This window comes from Silene latifolia, chromosome 4 (genome assembly GCF_048544455.1).
Source record: "Silene latifolia isolate original U9 population chromosome 4, ASM4854445v1, whole genome shotgun sequence".
In the NCBI taxonomy this organism is placed as follows: domain Eukaryota; kingdom Viridiplantae; phylum Streptophyta; class Magnoliopsida; order Caryophyllales; family Caryophyllaceae; genus Silene; species Silene latifolia.
The window spans coordinates 47,232,936-47,256,318 of NC_133529.1; the positions used below are offsets into that span (position 1 = coordinate 47,232,936).

General features: G+C 32.0%; 1 protein-coding gene, 1 long non-coding RNA gene and 1 pseudogene across 2 annotated transcripts; 2 read left to right on the forward strand and 1 right to left on the reverse strand.

Moving 5' to 3' along the window:
* Positions 1-3,002: 3,002 nt before the first annotated feature.
* On the forward strand, positions 3,003-4,085 carry LOC141651477 (uncharacterized). The gene is made up of 5 exons (XM_074459189.1): positions 3,003-3,158; positions 3,303-3,570; positions 3,659-3,746; positions 3,855-3,983; positions 4,082-4,085. The coding sequence occupies exons 1-5, from the start codon at positions 3,003-3,005 to the stop codon at positions 4,083-4,085; spliced, it is 645 nt and encodes a 214-aa protein (XP_074315290.1).
* Positions 4,086-4,288: 203 nt separating this feature from the next.
* On the reverse strand, positions 4,289-9,523 carry LOC141652226 (uncharacterized). Its single transcript, XR_012547053.1, has 2 exons — positions 8,273-9,523; positions 4,289-4,790 (listed from the first exon to the last, which is right to left on the reverse strand). It is a non-coding gene; the product is annotated as an uncharacterized LOC141652226 (long non-coding RNA).
* A 4,508-nt stretch (positions 9,524-14,031) lies between these two features.
* LOC141651478 (uncharacterized) lies at positions 14,032-19,196 on the forward strand (annotated as a pseudogene).
* The last annotated feature ends 4,187 nt before the right edge of the window (positions 19,197-23,383 follow it).

Genomic DNA, 23,383 nt, shown 5'->3' on the forward strand with positions numbered 1-23,383 from the left:
GTTTGGATGTAACAAAGTATAATAAAAGAGTTTTAAAATAAAACTCGAACGACAAATGCGATTATTACACATGAATAGTCAATGCCTGATTACTATTTCATGTTCTATAATCTAATTTGATCTTGTATGTAGTTGTTCATTTCAATTCAATTGAAATGACATGACTCATCATGTTTAGTCTTTGAGAAGGCTTTGGTTAATAGGTTTTATCAATTTCTTGTACCTTACTCAACCTTACTACATACTTGTTTTCCTTTATAATGTAGACATTTGCATTACAAAACTTTCTGAGTACGTGTCGAGATCCAATCAAGACATAGGCCTTCTATCCTTAGAATAGCTCCCACTGTTTTCGCAGTGTGCGGGACTCTTCCTTCTTGCACATCTCATGATTGCAAGTGTACTCAATTTCCGTTATCAATATCTCTCATTGTTCTTTATTGCCTAGAACGATTCTAGAAAATCTACTTCTTAATTAACATTGCCACAACGGTATCTTAACCATCCTAATGTGTTTTGATTATGGTTTTGTCGGAAACCATGCGCAATCTCAATTGTCAATTGTCACTTGTGTAACACCCTTACACAAAATTGCATCATAAACACTTTGCATCATAGCCTTAATGCTTCTGCAAGCACTTAAGGGTAATCTTTATGGCTTACTTGGTAAAGATTACTTAAATTCGATTTTGAAAACAATTCATCATACTCAAAGTATATGAAGTGTTATACATCATTACTTATTTAATTGATCCGCAATGAAGCAAATGGAATCAATCAAATATGTTCAATTTAATTGAACTAGTCATGAATCTTATCAACATAAGACTTCTTATTGACGCTAATATCACGTGGATTTATCTTCATGAATTCGGATATTCAAGATGTATTATATTACTCCAAAAGTCTTAAATCATTTTCAATGATCAATATGTCATCCACATATCGGACACATTAAAAATTCCGTAACTCCCACTAAACTACATGTATAAACACAACTTCTCGACTTATCGAGAAATGTTTTACCACATGATCAAAATGTTGATTCCAACTCATTGATGTCCTACTTAAGATCCTCTCTTAAGTTTCACATTATCTTAGGATTGCAAGAATCTATAAAACTCATGACATGTATTGAATACATTCCTTCTATTGAAGAAGTGGGTTTTAGATTCACTTGCTGTATGCATATCCTCATAATGAAACACAATCCCTAAGAAGATCCAAATAGACTTAATCATTTCAATTAGTGCAAAACCCTTTGCAACCAATCTTGCTTTGAAATATCTCTTTATTAGTGCAAAACCCTTTGTCACTAATCAAGCCCTTTCGTTTCGGATTTTCATGGCTCTAAGCCTTGTATTGAGTTGTGACTTAAACACTCTTATATAAGTCATATGTTCATTACTTTCTAGAAGTAATCAACTTGAATCAAACAATTTCTTTTGTAAGTTATAAGCTCTTTACTTTCTTAAAAGTAGCATCAATTCATCATTTTTAACAAGTGACGAATTTAACCTCCTAGGTTTTGAAGAAACAATGTCTTACACAAAACGTCTCATGTAGCCAAGAAAGACCAGTTTCTTGCGACATAACATTCTCTGTGGCTCTTGAATAATTTCTCCCACTCAGTCTTCTAGAAATAAACTTGTATTTTAGAAAGACAGCTTCATGAGCCGCAAACCCGTCGTGCTCGTGATAATTGCAAGGGGAAAATGAGCATTTGTTTCTTGTGAAAACTTACAACCATGGTACCCTTACCATTTCATATCTCATATGATTCGATTTAGTGGAAAAATAATTTAGACAAAAATGATAAAATCCCCAAAAGGATCAAGTAACTCAAAGTAACTTGATTGAAGTCCAAACAATATCGAATAGCGTTTGATTTCTTATCCATCCGCACATTATTTCATAATGCGTGCCAAGAGAGATTAACTTGTGATACTATATCACATTTCCTTTGGTTTATATCAAGGTCTTCACTTTGATAATCCCATCACGACTAAATCGTGCTTCTTTGAACTTTTGAACTTCTTCAAAGATTTCTCTATTTACCTTATTAAGTGAACACATTAGCGTCAACTTAAATCGTTGGTAAAAGAAAATGATCAACCTATTTTGGATCGATGATTTACAACCTCGATCTCCTTTTCAACCAAAAGGCATGAGACATCTTGCTTTGAATACAAGATACGCATATACCATTAACAATCTAATGGTTTCAAGAGTACTCGATAACTCTTTGCGTTCATCATTCCAAAATTTAAGGTTTGATCTTGGGTTACCAATTTGAGTCTTGCATCATCTTCATGATATATTATTCTAGTTTGGTTTAGAATATACTCACCTTGATAATGGGCTAGCCATACATCAAATCGTGGTGTATAGGGTCACAAAAGTGAAACCTCTTTTGTATCGTAACAAGTATATATTCTTATTTAGGGTTTATGTACTTAATAGTCACAATTAAGTACAACTCCAAACCCGAAAGCTAGATTAGTACACAATGACTCTATCTCTCGACTTCGTGGTTGCTAGTCGTCATATTCTAATCATCCTATGTGTCAAACATAATGATGAAAACCTCCATTGGTTTCTAATATTGACGAAGTAGTACTAGCAAAATGTATGTCAATCAAATCTATTTAATACATTAAAGCAGCTGCCACTAACTGCCAAATTGTACACAAAAGCTGAGTTGTCAGCCTCCTGTTATCCCACCGTATATACCAAGTATAAAATACAGTACAAATACCACGTACAAAGTGTAACTAGACAGTACAAATCCACTAAAGAAATATCCACTACACCATGATTTAGAACTGCCGTTTAGTAACTTCCCACTCTCTCTCTCTCTTAACTGCAACAAACGTGCATACTCCATCTGACCTAAATTTGCCCTTCTGTTTGTCAGGCACTATATATATTCCATCTTCTTATTCTGTTGGTCACAATCTTTGCAAAACTCCTCAATTTCAACTGTTCACAAAAATCTGAATATGGCACTCCAAATTACCTCAACCAAAATCTCGAAACTGGCCAAGTATGTTCGCAATGTGGAAATCGCTGTTCGTGTTGTTTGCTTATGGAAACGTGAGAATCATAGGAACAAGGGAGAGATCTATGGCATTGAGATGATATTGGTTGACGCAGAGGTATGTACATCTGAATATTAGCAATTTACAATTGATCCAAATCATTACGAATATAAGTTAACGTATTTGGTTGATGAAATGCTTTTTTCTAATTAATGTTTAAATATATAATTAAGTTCTGACATTTGTTATACAATAAAATAGGGTGATACCATTCAAGCAAGTATAAGCAAGTCAATGTTGTACAAGTTCAAAAGCAGAGTCACTGAAGGTCGTACCTATAGGCTGGGCAAGTTCACTGTTGCGGATAACGTTGGCTACATGACTGGCACCAAAAACCCATTGAGGATTTGGTTCGAGTATTCAACTTTTGCCATTGAGACAAATGATGAACACATTCCGAAGTATGGTTTTCAATTCACAAGCTTTGCTGACATTATTCATGAAAATGTCAAGCTAGATTCCTACTTAGGTAAAGATGACCTCTATTTATACTTATGATTTCAGTCACTTAAGTTGTGTATCATCCTATGACAACAAATGCTTTCATGTATTCACAGATATCATTGGAGAATTTGAGGCCTCACACCCAATTGCTGTATCGGAGAAAGGGAATGAGTGGACTCATATTGACTTAATCGACAAAGAGTAAATAACTTATCCTGCTATGTTTGTATTAATAATTGAAAACGAAAATTTAAAGTAAATTACCCCTGCTAATTCACTGTATTGTATTTGATAAATGCGAAATATAAGACTACCATTTTATGTATTTGGCGACTATGTGCAACAAGTGAAGAAGATAATTGCGATTACTGGCTGGTGCTATGGAAAGACCAAAGTGCTTTCAAGATGCGAGTGTGTTGGTCGTGCGAGAATGGAAAGGTAATTACTAATTACAAATATTCACTCAAGCACATAAAATAGATGATTGTATTAAAACTAGACTAAATGTTTAATGATTTATTTTATGTCTGTTTTAGGTGAGGTTCGAATTACTACCGCATTCGATGCAACACGTATACATGTCAACCCTAATATTCCACAAGTATCAGAGTGCAAGGAGTTATGCAGATCAAGTGGGTCAAACTCAGATAACTCACTTATAACCCATCCAAGCACGGAGGAGGCAACCATTCGCCCAAGGATAACATTCAAGACAATTACTGAACTCAACAACATTGACAAGGTGATACAAACAGTATACTTCTCTACGATTTAGTTTTCTTAATTGCAATAGTTGTATAACTCCATTGTAATAAATTCACAAATGTAGGCTGGCGTTTATAGCACACTTGCTACTATAACTGAGTTAGACGCCAACTTTAAGTGGTACTATTATTCATGCAAATTCTGCCGCGCGAAAGCAGCTTTAGATGATGACAAATTATGGAGATGCACAAAAGATTATTGCAAGGGCCATCGTGAACCAATGACTGAAGCTATACCTAAGTCCCCTATCATGTCTTTCCATTTAAACACCTTTTTAAATTATTATAGAGTTAAATCATATGAGCTAAAACTTGCCTTTTATTTTGTAACTATAGGTTTCAGGTTAGATATCATATCTCAGATGAAGTAGATGTCGGCAGTGTCATAGAGAATGGTGATGAAACCAGTGCTAGATTGTTGCTGTTTGAGACCCAGCTGGAGGGACATATAAAAAAGACTGCAACACAATGTCTTTCGGACCTGAAAAAGGCAAGAAATCAAACTATATACTTACTGAATGAATATAATAAATTAAAATATTCCTTCTTAATAAATTTATTGTTGAACTGTATAGGCCGGTATCAAAGATGGTATACCAGAGGAACTTGAGGTGCTAATAGGCAAGACGGTGGTGTGCAAAATTGAAGTGTCAAGACGATACAATATCGAGCAGAAATCCAAATGCTACACAGCTCTGTCTATAACAGATGAAAAGGAATCCATTGCATGGTGGAGGGCAAAGTACAAGGAAGCTAAGGTAAAACTTCTACTAATTTTTATAACATAATAGTAAAAATCCGTTCTATTTTTTGCCATGTAATTACTTTATTCTATGTCTAACAGGAAGCTCAATCTCAGCAAGGTGATAATGATTGCATCACACCACAGAAGCGTAAAATTACTGAAGTTATCGATTGTGAAGCAAGTGCAAGCATTGGGAAGCCAATTACGGCAGAAGATCATTCCACCAGCAAGGTTCCAGTGAAAATCAAGATAGAGAAGAACTAAAGGAGATAATCTTCTCTCAACATGGCAATCACATCTATGCACCTACTTCAATATTTATTGATTAGGCGTGTTCTACTTAGTATTTGCTTATGCTTATTTAGAAAGACTACTATAAGTTTATTTCCCTATTAGTTGTTTAATTTGTTTTAACGTTTGGATTGCCATGGATGTAAGGTTTTTTTTTAAGACAAGTTCTGAAATTTATTAACATTCTACAAGTTATCCAAATTTCAAATTTGCACCCCAATCGTTATTTTTATCAATACTGACATTAACATTCTGATATCATGCTGTCAAGTCTCATAATATAATAGACCCGAACGAACATAAAAAAATGCAACATAAAGTGGGATTTCAAAACGAACATACAAAAATAATTTGATGCCAAATTAAAATATATTCCGATTGATCAATCAGAATCTAAAAATTAAAACCGCTTTCGAACTGTTTTTATAAAACGCATTAATAAAGAATTTTAAAATGCATTCTCATCCACGAACCAAATAGCATTACTGAAACTCCCAATGTTTTCATCTAAAAAAAATTGGAATCGTTTATATTTGTTACATTCGCCAAAAAAATCATTCATATTATGCATAAGGGATTTGGAAACGGTGTACACAATAACAAAGACCATTTTTTATTCCTATATTAGATTCCACCTAAAAAATAGGCAAAAAATCAGGCAAAGTCCTCTGACTTTGAAACAACTATATTGTTACTGAAATGATATTCATAAGCAAACTTGACAAAACCCCATGTACTCCGTATTATATAATAGAAACGAAAATATAAATTTGAAATTAGAAACTTATCTTTTTTTGTGAGCATAGTTTAACTGTGTAGGTCAAATAATTCACGCTTAATCTCCTTATTTTGTATTAACCTACATAATCCAACGAAATTAAGCATTACATAAAAAAAATTATTAATATTTTTACATTAGAATTTAATATCTTGTATAAATTTTTTTATACTCTATTTTACTTAAATTAGTTTAGAAATAAGTATATAAAATATATAAAAATGCTATTAAAACTATACTAATCAAGAAACACGTAAATTTCAGTATAACATAATATATTTATATACAATATATCTGAAAAAAAAGTAAATATCATTTTAAACTAACTTTGCCCATAACACCACTCTCACATCCACTACTAGGATCCACTACTAAGTTCCACATCCACTACTAGCATGCAGTACTAAGATCATGGTTAAATAAAACCACTCATCACCTTCCCACTCTTCTATAGTAGATAAAGTATAAATACAGCTATTGAGAAATCAGAACTCACCAAGTTTTCAACATCAGTTTTTAAAAAACGAAAAATGGCACAAAATATTACCATAACCAAAATAGCACGACTTGCAAAAAATATTTTCAATGTGGAGCTGAAAGTTCGGGTTGTTTGCTTATGGAATCGAGTTAATCACATGAACAAGGAAGAAATCTATTCAACTGAAATGATATTGCTTGATGAACATGTATGTCCATCTACTTTTTTCTAAGTTAATTTTTATGAATCTCATATTTTTATACACTATTTTCATATTAATGCTAAATGTACATCCTTTCATAGGGACATCTGATTCAAGCCAGTATCAGAAAATCACTGCTGGACAAGTTTAAGGATACAATGATAGAAGGATGCATTTATAAGTTGGGAAAATTTACAGTATCGGAGAATGTTGGTTATATGACAGCTACCCAGAACTTATGGAGAATTAGTTTTGAATACTCCACGTACGCTATTCGGATAATGAGATACACGAGATACCAAAGTTTGGATTTAACTTTACTAGCTTTCCCGATATAATCGATGAGCATGTTAAGCCAAATACATATCTAGGTAATACTTATATATTTTGTTATAATATTTAAATTGTCATACATATGATATTAAGATGGGAAATAATGAAAAATTGTAAATGTGCGGATGTAATTGGGGAATTTAAGATGTTACATCCAATAGCAGTATCTGAACATGGAAATGAATGGACGCATGTTGATCTAACAGACAAACAGTGAGTATACTATTTTATGAATTGTAGTATCAATCATATTAGAAACATTATTTTTTACAGTTACTGTAATTGTTGATTAACTGCAGTAACAACGGATTATCATTCTACGTCTTTGGAGATTATGTCAAACAAATTGTTCAGATCAACAATGACTATGCCAGTGCAAAAGAAAGGCCAATTCTAGCATTGCAATGTGTCATACGAATAGAATGGAAGGGTAAGTAAAACAGTAAATGATTCAGCACATAGTAATGACATTAAAGTTAAATGTGTACTTGTATTAACAAACTAAATTATTGTTTACTATATTTCAGGGACAGTACGTATTAAAACTTCATTTGATGCAACACGTATTTATGTCAATCCTGATATTCCAGAGGTATTGGAATTCAAGAAAAGAGATTGTGGAAGTGGATCCAATTCCATTACCTCACTTATTTCAGCTACAAAAAATCAAGAAATTTCTGTACGTCCTAGACTAATATTCACAACCGTGACTGAGCTGAACAGGAATAAAGAGGTGATAATATTTCTGAATTGTATATATGAAATAACCTTCTTACTTATAAGCATAATAAAACCATCTTATTATTTCATTTATTTATACAGGCTGGCGTTTTTAGCGTACTTGCAACGATAACAAAGATAGACTCAAGCTTCAAATGGTTTTACTATGCATGCAACTTTTGTCATGGTAAAGCAGCACTTGGGCATGATAAATTATGGAGGTGTTTAAAACGTACTTGCAAGGGACATCAAGAACCAATGACTAATGCTATTCCTAGGTTTAATTACATTACATGTTATTTTATTCAGATTTGAAGTACTGGAAATAAATAAATAAATATATATATATATATATTAATCAGTTTATTTGATCACAGGTTTCAGATAATGTGCCGTATAAAAGATGATGAGCATACCAGCAGGCACCTTGAAAATGAAGAGGATAATAGTGCTAATTTGTTGCTTTTAGAAACCCAGCTAGCAGCATATATCGATACAACTGCTGTAGAATGTCTCTCTGAAATGAAAAATGTGAGCAACTCATTATTTTCCAATATTATCATTTTAGCATTAACATGATAATATTAAACAAGTTGAGTATTAAATGTAGGTTGGAATTAGGAGTGGTATACCCAAAGAATTAGAAGTGCTCATAGGGAAGCAGTGGGTGTGCAAAATTGAAAAGTCGGGAAGGTGCAACAATGAGCAGAATTCGAAATATTACATAGCAGCTGTTATATCAGATGATGAGGACATAATTTTTTGGTGGAAAGCAAAATATTATGGCTCCAAGGTTTTACACAGTTTCTTTCACTTTGCTTTTCAAATCAAAAGTTTTAAATTTTATGAGAACTAATTAATATTAATTATTGCATGAATATAGATGAATCACTCAGAGTACTATGAAAGCTACAGTTCAGATATATCGGAAGTGAGAACCCCACCGAAGCGCCAAGTTTTAGAAATTGCAGTTTGTGAAGAGTTTGAAGGCAGTGGGAAATCATGTATTTCATATGAGGCATCCACAAGTAACATCGAGAAACAAAGCAAGTAAAGGAAGAAGCTGGATTGTTTAGCTATTTACTACTTTAGTGACGTATTCATATTTTCAGAGACTATTTCTATGTTATTTCTTTTAAGTATGTTCTGATTTACAACTAGGTAGTTTCAATTCCTGAAATAGTAAGATGCAATGTTAGTTAGCAGCTTCTTTAGACTAATTTGATTTCCTAAGTTTAAGCACCTGTTTAAGACGCAAGCTTTCAAACTAAGTTTACTTTATGTGAAATTTGTCTTTTATCTTATCAGTTAAACTTCAAATATCAGGCTGCAGTTATAATTAATAACCAAATTTTCGCATCACAGTTCATATGGAGTAAAACAGCCCATATGTAGTAAAACAGACAATTAAAGCACTAATGCGGTAAAATAGATAGACCATCAAAGCACTTATGTCAGTAAAATAGACCATCAAAACACTTATGTTCAAGTAATATGTAATTTATAATACGGACATTTGCATGTTTTATAAAACTAGGAAAATAACACAATTGTTTTCAATAAACTTGATCAAAGACAATGCATTAAAAACACAGAGATATTTAAGAAATAAAGAGACGAGCGGGATGAGAAACATATCTCATAGACTTGCAGACGATATACATGGTACACCCGGTTTGATCGCGTTCACATCCACCATTGTTTAATAACCTTCATAAAAGACAGAAAAATTAATACATGCATGTTCAATATATGTGAAGTGTGTAATCGAATGTGTTATTTTTATATAATAATATAAAAAGTTCCCCTTAACCTACATTGACTCATAATCAATATGTGCATATAATTCCAATATTTTAATTTCATATACATGATCACAGAAATATTTAGTGAATAATATGTCTTTGATCACCTATAAATACATTTTTTTCAATTAATCAATATGTGCATATAATTCCAATATTTTAATTTCAGATACATGATCAATGAAATATTTAGTGAATAATATTTCTTTGATCACCTATCAATTCATTTTTTCAATTCATTTTCAAATTACATGTAATCAATTAAGACTATAAAAAAATAGGTAGCAGGAGTGGACAACATCAGACGTGTATTTTTTTTAAAAACAATTTAGTCAATAAATTCAGTAAAAGGAGAAAAACAAAATTTATGTTAAATACCCCCACTAACATTTATCAAGGTCCCCTTTTTTTAGGCTAGCAGTTACAAAAAAACTGCCACAAAAATTAAAACTCTCTCGACATTACAATTACAACAAATGGTCACATAATTTACAACAACTATAATATACTCTACATTAAAATCTCAGAAATTCAAGAAACAAAAACTTCAACTTTATTCATAGAACGGAATAGCTCAGGTTATTAGATTGAGTTTTACAGTACAATTCAAATTACCTCTTTGCACAAGTAAGTATTTTTTTCATAGCTTATTGTGTTCATATCTAAATTTCAAGGAAAACGTTCTTATCGAATAAATGATATTGAAAGTCTATTTTGCAAGTTTATCATCATCTAACACATCAATTACTTTATGATGACAGTTAATTGAAGCATGGAAAGGCGGAATTCGTCAAATTCCCATAGAAATAAAAGGAAGAGAAATTCTAGATACAAGTCAGGTATGTTAACTTCTTATTTGCGTTCAAATTCATCACTTTTAATTTGCTGCATATACTCTGTCCAAAAAGATCCGAACCTATGAACCATATATTGTGTTGTTACTTATCTGTAATGTCTTCAGATGTAATGTCTTCAGATGTTGAGAACCCCAACTGTGTTTTATGTGATTCTTGAGAACTTGATTTAAGGTTTATATCTGTCAACAACGGGGAAATATTAGAGCAAACAATAACAAATTACTACATACTATAAACATTAAAACTGAATGTGCTACTAGGTAGAATATAATTTAAGTTAAGAAATAGTCAATTAGTTGTAAATTTTTTGTTTGGTACATTCAATTAGTTTTAAATTAACTCATAGAGGCACAATGACAACCTGCATAAATTTGGAAAAAAATGACAAAAAAATCATAATGATCAGATGTTAGTATTCACATAATTAAATTAAATTAGTAGGTGAATTAAATAGAGACCGTCATACAATAAGCTTGAAAGTTTAAAAATAATACAATAAAATAATATACAACAAAGAAATCGTGAAAGTGTTGTTTTCGTATTCCAAATATAACAAAAAAAATCCTCATAAATATCAACAAATCCAATTCATCAGAAATCTCAGCTAACACATATATCCAACAAAACAGTCACAAATCGTTTTTTATTCTTCACTAAATTCTGTGTACTTCTAAAATCATCATAAATTTTCGTTTTTTATAATCTTTTGTTACATGCAATTACATAATTTGGCTTATACAATCATTTTACCTCAACATGTAAACAAGTACTTCACAGATCTGAATATTTTCGTAATAAAAACGCAAAAAAAAAAAAAAATTCTAAGATTTTACTCATGTGGTTAGATTACTTATCTTTTAAGCCTTATGGTGATTCCAGAATAAACAATTAGTCATCCTCCTTATTAATTGCATAACCAATTACACCTGCAGAAGACAAAAAACATAGCCTTTAACAATTGATCTTTTATGAACATATACAACAGTAACAAATGTCATGATTCATACCAATTACTACTTGAAATAGCCACATTTCGACGATAATAAGTAATATAAATGTTGATTAAATTATGTAAAATTACCTTTAAATTAATTGTTAAAAAGCTTGAATGATAACAAAAAAATTCAAAAAAAAAAATACAAAACATCACAGATCTCGAAAGTTTGTTTTAATTTTCTATAGATTAAGACAAATGTTTAAAATAAATCCAACATCTTTATAAAAAAAAATTAATCTTGCTCAACAAAAATGTCAACAAATCTCAACTAACACATAGATCCATCAAAACAAGCAAATAGTGTTATTTATCCTTCACTAAAATTCGGAGTTATTCTAAAATCACCATAAATCTGCGCTTTTTATAATATTTTGTTACATGCAATTACATAATATGGCTTCCACATTCATTTAACCTCAAAATATTGACAAGTAATTCACAAATATGCATAATTTCGTAATACAAATGCAAAATTATTTTAGTAAACAATGAAAATTAACAAGATGTTCACCTGACATCCTCTATAAAGGAAAGTTTGAACAAAATTTCGGATTTTCTCCTTTTGATTATCAAATTAACAATGGAGTTGATTAAGATACCCATTTGAAGATGTAATACCGATGAAATTATTATAAGATTGAGAAATGCAGACAATACATTGAAGATGATCCGACGGATCTTATATTAGTAACGCAAATCATTGGTATTATTGATGATTTGGTCGAAGAAACAAGGTGGATTATAGTATTGAAGATGAAGAAAAGATGATAAATTAATAAAATGACTAGTCAATTATGGATTGGTAGAGAGAGAGATCAGGGGGAGTAATATTAGGGAGGCGGTAGGAAATTTCCGGAATGTAGTGTTTAGGGTTTGCTTTAGGACATTGGTTTATATATACTAATTGATAATTGATAATATTGGGCCATAGTTGCAGGATGTAGATAGTATGGTTTTTGGCAGTGGCGGATTTCCCTTATGTTGGGCCGGGGCCAGGCCCCCCCTGTGATTATGGCCCAACTGCTATTTCTCAAATGAAATGTTTGGAAACTTTCAGTATTTTAAGATGCTGGCCCCCCTTAATAAAGTCCAAGACCATACTCTTTCGACTTCTCATCGATAATACGGAAATATTACCTCCACTTGCATTAAATGCTCCGTTCATTCCCAAAATTACATAATCAACAATAATTATTTTCTTTGGGTGATAATCAATGATAATACTCCGTAACTTAAAGTGCTAACATTGAATACAGCAAGTTTTTGGATAATAAAACTGGAATTGATTGGATGAAAAAGGAATCACCCATCAATTGGTATTTAGATCAATTGGTAAAAGGCTGTTCTAACTTAATTAGACGTCTCATGTTTGAGCCCTAGGACTCTGTTGTGTTGAAACTCATGAGAGCGAGTTTTAGCGCCCTAATAGTGATCCTACCCGACTTAAATTCGGACTAAGCCGAATGGTCTACACAAAAAAAACTATATATGTTATTATAAACACAAATTCTCATTATAACGGAGATATCCGTCTATAGTTATAAACGGGCCAAATATCACCACTTTAAGCATATTTGACCCGTCTTTCACTTTAGACGGATATATCCGTCCATATTGAGACTAATTGTATTATAAAAGCACCACTTTTTAAAGTGGTCAATTACTAATATAAAATGGTCATTAATTATCATAAACTGGTCGTTTTTTGTTCATTACATCATATAACTGTTGCACCCAATAACTACTACAAATCTACAATAGTATGGTAAATAAATGATCATTTGTCAGCATTTTCCATTACAAATTTGAAGGGTATTAATTCGGTTTGATAGTTTTTAACAATTTTTTTTGGTTGCTAATAAAATTTCTATAGTTTTATTTATTCGTGTACCAAGTATATTTTTATTGAACTAGTCGTTACTATAATAAAAATTGTGAGTTTAATTTCTTTCCTCTTCGTCAATATTTTATCTTAGATATGTGATTTTTTTTTTTTGTGAAATGTGTTTATATATAAAGTTATATTATAAAACTTTTTTTTTTAAACTGGATAAACTATCGTCTTTTTTAAAGTAATTCAGATTCAACTATTTTTTTTTCGGCCCCCTAAAAATATCTTCAAGATCCGCCACTGGTTTTTGGGCCAAATTTTTGACTATGTTTGGGCTAAATCTTCGAGTATAGTTAAGGGGTCATTTAGCACTTTCCCGATTATTTTTCATATTTGCACTATTATCGTATTCAATCAAATGCTATTTATTTTCAGTTGATATATGATTATATATTTAGTGACATTTACTTTTAGTTGATTTGTGATTATGTATTTATAAAATTTTATGACTGTAGGCGATGGATTTCAACTAATGGGAAATTTGAGCAATCACCAATCAAATGAATTTGGGCATAATATTATCTCTCCTTTGAGTGATATAACTAACGGTATAGTTCTATTACTTAGTATGTTGTTATTGTTTATATACGAATTGATGTGTAATTGTATTATGTTTAAGTAATCTATGCGGGACCACAATCGCAAGAGAAAGGCGAAAAGCTATTATGTCTCAGTAAAAAGAAGCAACGCTAGATCAACAATAAGTGAAGTCGCTAATTTATCGACATTAAATGTTAATAATTCAAATGCCATAACAGAAGGTCAGTTCATATAATCATTTAAAGACGTGTCTTTTGCAAGTTATTGTTTTTTGTATATGATATTATATATTTTTCGTGTCCATGAATAGAATTTTCATACTTTTAGGTAGTAGTAGTAGTAGCAGAATAGTCGTCTCCAATGTGAACAATCAAGAAAATATATCACCTTCTACTCTTGAGACGATAGATTTCACATGCACTGAAGATGAAATCCATATGTCTGAACCTAATGCGATTCAACCAAATATTCCAGGTTTAATTTCGTATATCTATGTTATATAAAAATATTGAACTTACTTAAACAATGATATAATCTTTTAAATTTTAACTTCAAATTTTTAACAATTTTATTTCTTTAGTGCATGAACATTATTGGGATATTGGTGATCCAACTTATGAATGTAAACATTGTGGTGCACAAATGTGGTATGCTGAAAGAGTGCGAAAAAACAGGAATTCTTTGCATCCAACGTTCACATTGTGTTGCTTAGAAGGAAAAGTTGAGCTTCCTTTCTTAAAGAAGCCGCCTCAATTGCTAGACGATCTAATTTGTAATCGTCATCCTCTAAGCAAGCACTTCATTGATAATATTCGAGCATACAACATGATGTTTGCATTCACGTCGATGGGTGGAAAAATTGATCATTCTGTTAATCAAGGTCGCGGTCCTTACACGTTTAAAATGGGTGGTCAAAATGTTCATCGTATTGGAAGTCTGTTACCCGAAGGTCAAAGCCGTCCTAAATTTTGTCAACTATATATTTACGATACTGAGGAAGAGGTTCAAAATCGTAAGAATGTTTTCAGGTATGGTGATTTTATGTAATTGTAATATTATGTACATTTTTCCAAATTGTTTATAAAATAATCTTATATTTAAATTAAACTTTGCAAAGTGTGGTGCTTCAAATCGTTTTAATGATGATCTCATACATTCGCTTCAGCGAATGATAGACGAGAAAAACACTTTGGCAAAAATATTTAGGATGGCTAGAGATAGATTGTCTACTGATGTTGATGGAGAAGTGAGTATTAGGTTGATATCCCGAAGGCAAACAGACGGTAGAACATACAATCTTCCAACTACTTCAGAGGTTGCTGCACTTATTGAAGGAGATATTGGGCCAACAACTGAGCAAAGGGATATTATTGTTCAAAAACAGTGTGGCACACTAAAGCGAATATCTGAGCTTCATCCTTCCTATTTGCCATTACAATATCCTCTATTATTTCCTTCGGGTGAAGATGGTTTTAGATTAGGTATATTACACAGGGAAAGTTCTCTCAAAACCAGTAAAAGAAAAAACCCAAGGAATCAATGTACAATGCGAGAGTGGCTTGCATTTCGCATTCAGGACCGTCCATTATCCCGCGAATTTTCCACGATTATGTTGTGTCGCAAATTGTTTCAACAATTTTTAGTTGACGGTTATATGATGGTTGAGTATCAAAGATTGTCCTTCCTTCGACATAATCAGAAACTTTTGCGCGCAGAAACATACAATAATCTTGCTAATGCTGTTAATCAAGGAAATGTTGGCCCATCTTCTGTTGGAAGTCGTATCATTATACCTTCAAGTTATGTAGGAGCTGATGGATACATGAGAGAAAACTATCGAGATACAATGGCTATTTGTAAGTGGAATGGTTATCCAGATTTGTTCATTACTTTTACCTGTAACCCGAAATGGCCGGAAATAACAAGATTGGTTTCTAAGAAAGGAGTTAGGGCTGAGGATAGACCAGATATTTGCTGTCGAGTTTTTGAAATTAAACTTCAAGAGTTGATGACTGACTTGAAAGATCGACATATATTTGGACGAGCAATTGGAGGTAAAATTTTGAACTATTAATTCTATTTATTTTAGGATCTTTTAATATAATGTTCTCTTTATTTTTGTTTCTTCCTAAAAAACTGTTTATTGTAAATTAATCTGCAGCTGTGTACACCATTGAGTTTCAAAAACGTGGGCTACCACATGCTCACATTTTATTGTTTTTACATCGAGATGACAAGTTTCGAAGCTTGGATATCGTGAGTTATTAGTCTTTGAAATACCTGATCCAAATGAACACCCGGAGCTATATAATGTTGTAGCAGAATTTATGATTCATGGTCCATGTGGCGAAGGATTTCCAAACTCGCCATGTATGATTGGTAATAAATGTGGTCGACATTTTTCCAAAAAACCTAACGAGAGGACAACAGTTGATGGTGAGGGGTATCCTATTTATAGAAGGAGAAAAGAAAGTGTTTTGCTTGAGAAAAATGGGGAAACTGTTGATAATGGATTCGTCGTCCCTTATAATGCGCAGTTATTGTTAAAATATCGGGCTCATATCAATGTTGAATGGTGCAATCAATCAAGGTCTATTAAGTATTTGTTCAAGTACATAAACAAAGGCGTTGATCGTGTGACGATGCAATCCTCTCATAGGCGACGCAATGATGAGAACCCTGAGCAAATCGATGAAATACGAAGATTTTACGACTGTAGGTATATCTCCGCATGTGAAGCTGTATGGAGGATATTTTCTTTTAGTATTCATTTTTTTTTCTTTGTTGAACGATTTGATTCCCTTGCGGATCAACAAAGTGTTGTTTTTAATGATGAAGATCCCATTGATGAAGTTCTAGACAGTCCGACAATCGGTATGTCTAAATTTTTAGATTGGATGGATTGTAATAAACGCGAGGCTGAAGCAAAAGAATTGACATTCAGTCAATTCCCTACTAAGTTTGTATGGAAGAAAGAACTTCGCAAGTGGAGTTTAAGAGAACGTGGATTTTCAATTGGCAGGTTACAACATGTTACTCCTAATTGTGGGGAGTTGTATTTCATGCGTATAATGTTGAATTTTGTGAAGGGCCCTACATGCTACGAAGATATTAGAACAGTTGATCATGTTGTATACCCTACTTACAGGGAAGCGTGTTATGCGTTGGGTTTGCTTGGTGATGATAAGGAATATATAGATGCTATTGAGGAAGCAAGCGATTGGGGTTCCGGTGTCTATCTTAGAAGGCTTTTTGCAACTTTGTTATTATCGGGTACTATGTCAAGGCCGGAATTCGTATGGGAAAAAACATGGCGTCTACTTTCGGATGATATCTGCGCCGCTTGACGTCGCATTTCAAACAGACCAGGTCATTTTCTCCCTACTTCCATACATATGTTTATTACATTTTTTCCGTTTACTTTTAAAAACAAATTTTGATGTTCTTTTTTTTTCATTATTTTAATTATTTTAATAGTATATAATATTTCACTCACAGAATTAACCCTAACTGATGCGGAGTTGAAGAATTATGCATTGTATGACATTGAAGCATCTTTGCAAAGAAATGGGTCCACCTTACGTAGGTTTGATGGTATGCCATTTCCTGATTCCCTAGCTGCAGTAAATCATGTTAATACATTGCTTGCGGATGAGCTATCATATGACAAAGAATTATTGCATGAAGAGCATAAGCAACTCATATCCACGATGACGGATGAGCAACGTAGTGTATACAACGAGATCATGGATGCTGTCCAAATTGGTAAAGGAGGTATATTTTTTGTTTATGGCTATGGAGGGACTGGGAAGACATTTATCTGGAGAACATTATGCGTTTGCATTACGTAGTGTTGGAGAAATTGTTCTTCCGGTTGCATCGAGTGGTATTGCTGCAATATTGCTACCCAATGGACGACAAAGACATTCTAGATTTGGCATTCCCCTCAATCTTTGTTGAGAATTCTACATGTTCTCGAATTAAACACGGAGCATTTGTCCGAGTTGTTAATTCGAACAAAATTGATAATTTGGGATGAAGCTCCAATGACTCATAAGTATTGTTTTGAAGCTCTTGTGAAGTTTAAGGGACATCATGCGATTTTCAAATAATGTAGACTATGACCAGCCATTCGGAGGTAAAGTCATTGTATTCGGAGGTGATTTTCGACAATGCTTGATTGTTCCTAAAGGTAGCGGGCGAGATATCGTGTTTGCTTCTTTGTGTTCATCTCATATTTGGTCTTATTGCAAGGTAATTCTTTTTTCATAAGCTTCTTTATTGACTACAACTTTTTTTCCAACGTTTATGTTTTCCTCATTATTTATATTTTTTTTGTCATGCAAGGTACTAACATTAACGAAAAACATGCGTCTTCAACGGAAGTTCAAATTCTAATGTTAATGAAATCCGAGAATTTTTCGAGTGGATTTTGAAGGTCGGAGATGGTATAGCATGAGGAGAAAATGACGGAGAAGTTGATATAGAACTCCCCGATGATATCCTTATTAAGAATGTCGACGACCCGTTCTTGCTATTGTTCATAGTACTTATCCATCCTTTGTTCTGAATACCGAAATTCAGATTATCTTCAAGAAAGAGCAATTCTTGCGCCAACTCATGAGATTGTGGAGACTATCAACGACTATGTGTTGTCCCTTATTCCTGCTGATGAAAAAATTTATTACTGATTCGGATGAAATAAGCAAAGAAGAGAGCAATTCGAGAGATACACGAAGTTTACTCTCTGATTTTCTCAACTCAATTAAATGTTCAGGTCTTCCAAACCACGAGTTGAAATTGAAGGTTGGGGCATCAATAATGCTACTAAGAAACATTGATCAAAGACAAGGCTTATGTAATGGCACAAGATTGGTCGTAACAAACTTGGGTGTTCGTGTTATTAGGGCAACAGTCTTAACTGGCAGTAATAAGGGAGATAGAGTCCATATTGCTCGGATCACGTTAACTCCTTCTGATTCAACAAAATTTCCAATTAAATTTGAGAGAAGACAGTTTCCAATAAGCGTTTGTTTTGCCATGACAATCAACAAAAGTCAAGGACAATCATTATCCCATGTTGGTCTTTATCTTCCTAGACCTGTTTTTAGTCATGGCCAACTCTATGTTGCTATCTCGAGGGTGACAAGTAAAAAAGGTTTGAAAATACTTATTTGGAACAGCGAATCTGACACATGTAATTTAACTTCTAATGTTGTTTACCATGAAATATTTGAATATTTGGAATAGTATTTGTTGTAAGTATATAATATATTTTATTTTCGTAGTATGTAACCAAATATCTGTATGAAATTGCCAATTTTCATAATGTTATTTATGTTGATTACACATCTAAATATTTAGTTATGTACTCATTTAAATATTTATACTAATTATTCCCATAACTTATATTTTGCCTGTGTAAGTAAACGTTTATACATAAACTCATATTATACCCGTGCATTTATGCACGGGTTACACACTAGTAAACATTTAAAGAAGAAGGTCCCATTAGATGTCCCACAACTAACTTGTTGATTCTTCAATAATTTGGGGTAGTTTCCTTTCTCGTGTCCAACATTTAAGACAATGGAAACTTTATCGGTCGGGATTGATAGGTTTAGTATCGTTATTATCAATAACTTTACTTTTAACATTACCTTGTATCAATTCCATTATAATCTTTACTTCTTGAACCTCGTCCTTATCTTAACGGTTTAAGGGAATGCTCCCACTCATTTCAATGAGTCTTTGCTTTGAGAAGCAAAATTGAATTCATGAAGATTACTCTTCATTTGTTCGTTTTAATCTTAAAACTTTCATTGAAGTGGTTGCGTTATTTTGGTCAATTACGAATTCTGAAAATCTAATCACCAAAACAATTTATCGCTTCAAGGTACTTAATTCAATTAAGTATATGAATAACAATCCATTGTAACTAGATGTGTTAGTCAAGAATCAAAAACCTGTTAGATAATGAATAACCTTTATCTATACTCTTTAAAAGAGATCCTTAGCAATGGTTCATTTGAGGTTTTAGAAGCAAATTCATATTTGTCTCTAGCTACGATGTTTTAATGGAGGTTTTGAAAAATCGAAATGATATCGTATATGAATTGTGGTAAAGAAATAGAACAATATAATAACGGAATAGTGGAAAACTTAACATTTATCGTTTTAATAATACTTGTAAATAACAAGTAAAGCATTTACATAGTGACCTCTACCCAACTATGATAAATGATTCCAAGATCCAAATTCATATTAACTTGGGGCACGGTGTGCCGAAATACCCCTCATGAATATAACTCGGTGGATTAACTCTTTAATCGATTCTACTTTTAGAACTCTTGGTCGATAAAATTACATTAATATTTATCTTTAGCCCGAAACACATCCGGAAATACGTCGTGAATACTTTCGTTGAGTTCAACCCAAATTTCGAATAAATGTGTCCATGATCCAAACTCATATCAACTTAGGGCACGGTGTGCCGAAATACCCTTCATTAACATAAATTCGGTGGATAGACATTTATCACCCCACTTCACCAACGTAATAAGGTTTGTCTTACGGTAAAGCGGCTCAACTCTTGCTTAAACCGGTACTTCATGGGTTTCTAATTTTTGGTAAGGCTATGTCTCAATTGTTTATTTTAGCGAGAGGTCATGTCAATTTATTATCTATCACGTTTTAAGTGAACTAAAGCGGTGAACTACGATAATTATAATTGACACGGTCGATAAACTCGATAAAAAGATAATGCATGTTTTAGTTATGGCGATTTAGCGATGCATGCGACATAAAATAAAATGCAAGCATAAAAATAAATAAATCCTAGTATGGCCTTTCCTAAAATAGAAAAACTATTTAACTATTACATATTCGGAAACCAACTCCATTGGTCCCTTGAACTTCGGTTGTGGCACGCATCTCGAGGTAACACCGTCTTTATGTATCGCCATTCTTGAAGAAATCCGTCTTTGGGAAATTGTGAATGAATAAAATTACATAATAAATTACATAATTTCCTATTATACATTTGTAACTAAAATAAAATAAATCTATTAAATTACAAAATGGTGATACGAGATCACAATAAAATTACAACCGAATCGATATTCCCATACATTTCGGGAAATACCAATTAAAATCTAGGGCCATACTAAGTAAAATTACATAATTCAAAAATTACATAAATTAAAATTATGACAATCATAAAGAAAATGCAGCATTATAATATGTATGAATATGCTCAATTTTATGCTAAATCGCCTTTAATTAGCCAATATCGTATATTACTCGGTTTTTACGGATTTGCTTGATTTCAACATTTTACAATCACAAAAATTACATAAATTCATATTTATGCATAAGTTAATTACCCTAACCTCTTAGGACTCAAAATTTAGTCTTCACTAATAATTTGACCATAATTAACTCATATTTATAAAATTGTTCATTAATGGACTAAAATTACAAAAATAAGCTATAAACTTCAAATAAATCACAAAATTTCAAATAAATTCAAAATTTGAAATTTAAACTCATGAACATTCTGGAAAAATACCATGACACTCATAATGTTCAAAAACTTAGGTTAAAAATTTCGAAATTTTCCGGAAAAACAATGTTGCGGTTTATCGATTTTAACTAAAATAATCATAAAAACATGAAAAAAATTATATTCATCAACTTTTCAATTTTAGATCTGAAAAAGATAATAAAATACAACATTAGACGTTTTTCCTTAGTCATAGATTATGTTTTATTAATTTTTCACTAATAATGTCACTATTTATGCTATTTTTCTTCAAAAATCCATAAATCATGCAAAAAGACTTCACTATAGCCCATTATTTTACACACATCTTGTAAAATTGCATGTGACAACATATTAAATTTCTATGACCAGATTCGAAATTTAACTCATATTAACCTATTTTTCACCTAAATCCGAATTTAATAATGAAAAATCCATTTTTCGAGCATAACAAGTCCAAAACTTATGAAAATTTACAGGTTATCTCAACATAATATATGTGACAACATATCCAAAAATCACTGGAAAATTCGAAGTATAGCTAATATTAGACCGAAAATGACATTTTTACTCATAAAATCATATTTAAATGCCATTATTGTATAATATGAACAATAAAAATCCGTAAATTTAACCAAAATATCCTAAAACATTTTAGGACCAGAAATTTTAACATGCATGAATTAATTTCGTGATATATCATAATAACACAAATTTTACAAGTTTTATATGTTAATCTTTATAACTCGGAAAAACTTTTAACCGATTTGCATGCAAACAACCATGGCTCTGATACCAATTGATAGAAAAGTAGATCTATATACTTACATATTCATATATGTTTTAATTTAATTTGTCATAAAATTAATGATTGATCTTATGCATGCAAACAATATAAAATATAGAGAAGAAATCATCATCTTACATTGTGATGTTTCGGTTTTATGGGCACAAGTGAGTTCACCTACTCACTTGTTCTTGAGCTTCCAAATATTGGATGAACAAGGTTCAAATTAGAACCTCTCCCAAAAGCATATACCCAAGATAACCCCTTAATAGATTAATATTATTAGATCTAGAATAATAATAATCTTACTAAAAATTGACCCAAAAATAATTATTTTGTATTCTATAATTTCGGTATATAGAGGAAGGATTTTTGGAGTTTTTATCTCTCTAATTTCATAAGATGTAGAGAGCATTTTTATTTCTCACACTAGAAAATATTATGCAAAAGTGTGAATGAATAATGGTAGAGAAAACTCTCTATTAGCCCCTTGGAAAACCGGTGGGAAGGAGTGGGAGGGAGCCAATGCATGGTGAAGTTTTTCTATCCAAGAAAACATAGGCTTGCATGGCTATGGCTAGGTGTAATTATGTTGTTTTCCACTCAAAAATAACACAATTTAAACACCATACTCCCTCCTAATTTTCGGTCCAAATGAGATAAAATGGATTCCATTTTATCTTTGTCAATTTGTCATATGTCACATGTCACATGTCACATAAAATTGTTATGTATTTTTAACATATTAAAAATCAACGTATTAACAAAAATACGTCATAAACAAAAATCGACTTAGTAATTCATAATTACTTGTATCAAAAATTTTACCAATTTATAAATCACAACATCTTGTATTTATAATAATTTATTCATTCAAATGCAATTGTTTCCTTAAACAATAATTTCATCTAAGTAATGAAACAATTCGATTACTTAGACCGTATCTCATTTAATCATACTATAATGAAATACGTAAATTTTACTTCCAAAATCGTCCGTCAATTTTAAGTAATTTAATTAACCCGTATCGTCATACGATCAATTAAATAATCAATTAAGAGTGTTACCCTTTAGGTATGACCTAAGGGGATCAACTGATCACCACCG